This window comes from Ruditapes philippinarum, unplaced genomic scaffold (genome assembly GCF_026571515.1).
Source record: "Ruditapes philippinarum isolate M1 unplaced genomic scaffold, ASM2657151v2 ctg7380_1_1_1_1, whole genome shotgun sequence".
In the NCBI taxonomy this organism is placed as follows: Eukaryota; Metazoa; Mollusca; class Bivalvia; order Venerida; family Veneridae; genus Ruditapes; species Ruditapes philippinarum.
In genome coordinates, this window is record NW_026857988.1 from 5,329 (window position 1) to 11,550 (window position 6,222).

A 6,222-nucleotide genomic window follows, 5' to 3' on the forward strand; every position below is an offset into this window, starting at 1 on the left:
AGTGGCCCTATCCCACAAAACATCATATTTTCGCGCATGAAAAGCGTTCTTTTTAAAACATTCTGACCTATATTTTATGTTATTCATTTTTGACTACCTGAGTTAATGCACGTTTAGTGCAGGTAAAATATCTGTATGAATTTAAGACGATATTATTAAGAAGACATACAGCGTTTAATGGAATTATATAGAGACATACAATATCAGTAGACATATTTCACTTAAATAGAATATTTAAAATTATTGTAAGTGTAATATGAGAAGTCTGTTATGCACAACTTTTGTCACGAGTTTTGCGGGAAATAAACAGATATTTGACATTTAGAAAGATCAGTTAGCTTAATGTTTATTTACATGAAAATATAACACACGCAGATCTCGTGTTTATGTCTTGCTATTATTTTTAAAACGCACACATAAAAATGAAGCGTAAATTATAGCTTTAAACTACATATCGCTTCGGTGAAGGATCTAAATATAAAATGAAATTTAATAGTCTGCACTTAACTATTGCAATTTGTACGAGTTAACACAAAACGAATAAGCGTAACATTTTAATATTGTGCACATTTACGGACTAGCAAAAATGAATTTCCTACAAACATCATTATTCTGTGGATTCATCGCATATCTTATATATCATTTACAATCTGGAAAGAAGACGGTCATCGAGACAGAAAAAAATAACGATACGTATGATTACGTTATAGTAGGTGCCGGAAGTGCTGGAGCAGTATTAGCAACCCGGTTGTCTGAGAACCCGGATGTTACAGTTTTGTTACTCGAGGCAGGCGGTGACGGAAGTGACAATGGTGAGATGTTTGATACACCGCTGATGACTCCACTTTTAGCGCGGTCGTCCTCTGATTGGCAGTATGAGAGTACACCACATGAACCAGGTCTTTATATAAATATGAACCCAGAAAAACATACATATATATCAGGAAAAGTACTTGGTGGAAGCAGTATGTTCAATTACATGCAGTATGTTCGAGGTAGTCGCCACGATTATGATGAATGGGCCGATAGCGGCTGTCGTGGGTGGAGTTATAATGACGTGCTACCTTACTATCTCAAGTCTGAAGATTATTTGGTACAAGAAGGCAAACCAAGTAAATATCATAATAAGGGGGGACCGCTAGGTGTTAGTAAAGAAACCGGTTTTCCTGAATTAACGAAAAGATTCATTGAAGCTGGTAAAGAATTAGGATTTAAAGAGGTGGACTATAACGGTGAAGATCAGATAGGATTTGGTGTGAGTCAAGTGAACACCAGGAAAGGTATTCGAGCAAGCACTTTCAGTGAATTCCTCCGACCCGCAATGAGTCGTAACAACTTGCACATTTCTACGAATTCTCATGTTACAAAAGTAAATTTTCTAGAGAAAACGGCCACTGGAGTAAGTTACATCCGTAATGGTGTAAAACATACAGTAAATTCAAAGAAAGAGTTAATTTTATCGGCTGGATCATTCCGCACACCACAGTTGCTTATGCTGTCAGGCATTGGTCCTAAAGGCCATTTAGACAGTTTTAAAATACCTCTTGTGAAAGATCTACCTGTCGGTGAAAACTTGCAGAACCATCTCATGCTATTTCATCCGTCGGATATAAATATAACATATGAAGGGATAACAAATTCGAAACTTCAAGATCCGCGAACTTATCTACAATATCTATTGTTTAACTCTGGATACCTTGCATCAACTGCGTTTGTTGGAGAGGCTTTTGTGAAATCAGAATTGCAGAAAGCAAAATATCCTGATATTCAATTACATTTTGGAGTTTTACAACCATGTTTGGAAGATGGCGTTATGAACTCAACTCTACTTGAAAGTGTTTATAGACGCACATCTGTCCCAGGCATTGTAATTCTTATCACAAGCCTGCATCCTAAAAGTCGTGGGAAAATTTTGTTGCAAAGTACTGATCCTTTTGACTATCCAATTATTGATCCACATTACATGGAAAAAAGAGAAGATCTTCAGGTATTTATTGAAGCTATGAAATTTGCCGAACGGGTTTTTGAGACAAAACCTTTAAAAGAGATAGGTGCTGACTCTAAACGATTTAAAGATGCCAAGTTCTGTTCAATGTTTGTGTATAAATCAGATGAATTTTATGAATGTTTGATCAAACATTTGATACAAATACATCAACACCAGAGTTCTACATGCAGAATGGGTGCCGAAAATGATAAAACTGCTGTTGTTGACCCATTTCTAAAGGTAAAAGGCGTTGATCGACTAAGAGTAGTTGATGCATCAGTGATACCAAATCTTATTTCCGGTAACACGAACGCGCCCGTGATTATGATAGCAGAAAAAGCCGCTGATATGATCCTTGGAATCGATTCTGTTAAAGACATTAGAAAACGGATAGACCAAATGTAGATACAAATATTTTCTTGTATCTTTGAAAAGACTTCTTCAATATAAGAATATGTAGAAAAGCATATTTAAAGGTAGGAACTAAGTGGTTCAAGAGTTTATGGATCTCATCTTGTAAACTGTGTCTGATTTTTGCACCTGCTATATGTAAATATGTGTAATGAAGTTAACCTGATTTGAATGTGGAACAGCCAGTTTAAAGTTAAACGGATAAAAATACCACAATTGAGCCACCAGCATTACAGAGTCTGGCCAGAGCGTATGGTTGTACCGGCTAGTCTGGTTCTATTCTGGTGGAAAAGGTTAATCACTTACCGTTGCAGTAGGCTAAGAGTTGATTTACTTTCATTTTAACTTGATATACTAGTAACTAAGATAAGTTTTCACTGTTTTTAACAAGTTTATTCATGTAGCATTCAAATATTGCCATTATTTTCTTTGTATAATACATGTAGATATACATGTCTATGTTTATTTGATGTTTAGCAATATGTTAATTAATGCAGATTCAATTTTAAGACGAGAACACGGTAACAGATACAAGGTAATGTCCGCCGATTGTTAAACCTTAGGTTATATATTTTGATTTAAGATCATTTATAACTTTACTTGCCTTTCATACAGATAAAGTGAGCCTACAGTTTGTGCATATATAATTGCGAAACATGATAAAATGCCACATATTTTCACGAGCCGGTACGGCGAGTGAAAATATGTGGCATTTTATCATGTTTCGTGAAAATATAATTATACCATATTTCACGAAAAACGAAAAAATAACCTTTTTATTTAATTTCATTATCAAAGAAAATGATAACGAATCCCCTTGCTTGCTACCAACTGCAATTGTACAGCGCGCAGTAATTTATGCGTAAGCACGCGCTGTTTGGCGCTACATTGTGACGTCATGTAAACAACTCTTTAAACGTCTGCACAGCGTTAATTACTGAATTAAAGATATTGGTGTTCGGATTAATTTTCTTAGTTAGACCATAATCTATCATGCTAGATAGTTTTCAAAACAAAATTCAAGAAAAAGTTGTTTTGTATTTATCAGATTTTTCAAACAAAACGGCGAAAGAAGTCCCTTAAAATAAATATGAGTTTTGACTCCGCCCACTTTCATATTTATATTTCATATTTATTTTTTAAAAAAATATGAAATATATTTGACTGATATAGCACCATATTGCATGGGTAAAATCAAATAATAGCTGAAAATTTTACTACCAGTATAAATCTTCTCATACCAATTATGTAAACAGTACAGGCAGTTGCTTTAATTTTGTTTATTTCTTCATTAATTGCTATATAGATATTTGCTTCAAACACATTTCCATTACAGATAAGATTTTTTACCCGTAAAATTCAATTAATACATGTATCTATTTACACATGGATGAAGATGAATTACATGTATTATTAGAATGTCCACAGTACAAAGATTTGAGAAAACAGCTCGTAGATAAATATTATTGGAAACACCAAATATACCAAAATTTATTGAATAGTTAACATCTCAAAATGAAATGTCATAAGAAAATTATCAATTTTCATCTTTAAAATGTTTGAATTAAGAACAAATGTTGAATACTCGTAAATTATAGTAGCTAGGAAGGTTAATGTAATGCTTCTTAATTGATATCATTATGCAAAACTTGAGCTTCATTTAAACCTTGCTGAAATATGATTATTCTGTTCATATTAAACCAAACTTATGTCTCAAATATACAGTAAATGTTAAATATATGTTATATATGTTTAATGACCTTGATATAATGTTTCTGTATGTATGTTTGTATGTTTGTATGTATGCTGTGTACTCATGGGTATAATACCCACATGTATTTGGAATAAAATCTTGAATCATATTATGTTTCAGTTTGTGCTTACGAGCTCGTATTTCTGATATAACTGATATTAAACATTCACAAAGATATTATTCTTAAGTAATATGATGGTATGCAAGATGCTTAGATATAATGCCATGTGACTGTATTCTTATGAACAGGTGCGACTTATCTTTTATGGAAAGGTTTGACTGTATTTTGCATTGACAGAGAAGACTGTATTAAAGGACAGATGAAGCTGTATTTAAGAAATAATATCGGTCTTAGCGGTGTTTATCGGCTATTTAACACAGTTTTGAGTTTTGATGCGTAGGAATTAACCACGAAGGCCGTAGGGCTGATTGGTTAATTGTTTCGCATCAAAACGACAAACCGGTGTAAAATAGCCGATAAACACCGTTCAGACCGATATTGTTTCGATTATAACAAGATAAAATAAAAAAGATCACCAATGTTATTTTTTCAAGCGGAGATTACTTCCGGTGCCGATTTTCGTATAACGCTGTTCGATTTCGCACCCTAATATTGCTAAGATATAGTAATTATTAAACAAAAGGAATGATAAGAAAAAAAGTTATTTTATCAAGTTTTCAACAATTAAAACTTACGTCTCAGACTGGATTGTATTGTGTTTTTAATCATTCTTGCATGTTTGAAATGACGTCATTCTAGTGCGTTTATGAATGAGTTGTATACTTATGTTGACGTCGTTACGTTGCTTACGGATTGGCGCCATTTGTCAAAATATTTATTAACTGATATGGATCAAATATGTGGCCTTAGTGTATGTGAGATATTATATATTTTTAGTATTGTATAAAAAAAACAATAGAAGAACTGAAAATATCAATAAAAATGCTTTTCATTGTTGCTTTGAAAGGCTTTGTAAACTATAATCGAGGGAGAAAACATATCGGCCGCATATACAAGTAATCCCTAACCAGTGTTTATTGGCAGTTTAACACACGAGGAGTGTCAGAATCTTTATTGACAGCTGTAACTATATTATTTATTTACATGCGTGATTGTGTTCATTTTGACAGTTGTGAATGTATTCTATATTAACTGGTGTGTTTATCTTATATACGGACAGGTGTGACTGTATTCCTAATTGCCTTGTATAACACTATTATTGATTGACTCGTGTTACGCTATCCCTTTTTTGAAAGACCTGTGTCACATCTTTCTGACGCACGTGACTTCATTCTTTCTTGACTCACGTGATCCTGTTCTTTATTTGACAGTTATAACTATTCTTTTCTTATAGAATGACGATTTTCATGCTTTGGTAATGTACGAAATAAAAACCTATAATGATCAGGACAAAACAAGGTCGCAACCAGTGTGTAGTCTCCATTATAATATAACAAGAAACATTAGAAGGAGTCTTTTTCACGAACATTTTGTTGGTTTTTCCCCTAAATACCCAGCTGAACGGCATTTTCTAGCATTCATAGAAATACTAATATTTGTTTTGTCCTTCATTTCTTTACAATAGCATAGAATGAAAATTCCATTCGATATTTTTGCTAACGAGATAGTTCGTTAATTGAAATTATTATTTTAATGGTTGTCTTAATTGAATATGTCCTCGTTAAAAAGCCGTCGTTACTCGTTAAAATCAGAGATTTAGTTAAGAACATGACAGTTACTTTTTTTATATAAATTTCATTGATTTTATTTGTATAATTGTAAAATAAAAGACGTAAGTATCCTTGAATTACTTTAAGAGAGGGAAAATAATTGGAATGAAAGTCGTGAATGAAGTAGGAGCATAGAGTTAGGAACACATTATTAAGTTAAGAAGATAAGCACGAATTAGCATGGAAAATAATGTCTTATTTTAAAATAGCTACCCCATATTATCAATAGACTAACGTAAATTCTAGTAATATTTTCCCTTAAACAGAAATGGAAGATAAATTTAATTACACTCGAATAGCATCATTTACTAGACTGACTTGAGCAGTATCCCTACCCCGC

At 32.9% G+C, this 6,222-nt stretch overlaps 1 protein-coding gene across 1 annotated transcript; it reads left to right on the forward strand.

Annotated features, from left to right (window-relative positions):
• The first annotated feature begins 586 nt into the window (after positions 1 to 586).
• LOC132751685 (glucose dehydrogenase [FAD, quinone]-like) lies at positions 587 to 2,392 on the forward strand. The gene has a single exon (XM_060741904.1). The coding sequence runs from the start codon at positions 587 to 589 to the stop codon at positions 2,390 to 2,392; it is 1,806 nt and encodes a 601-aa protein (XP_060597887.1).
• Positions 2,393 to 6,222: the final 3,830 nt, after the last annotated feature.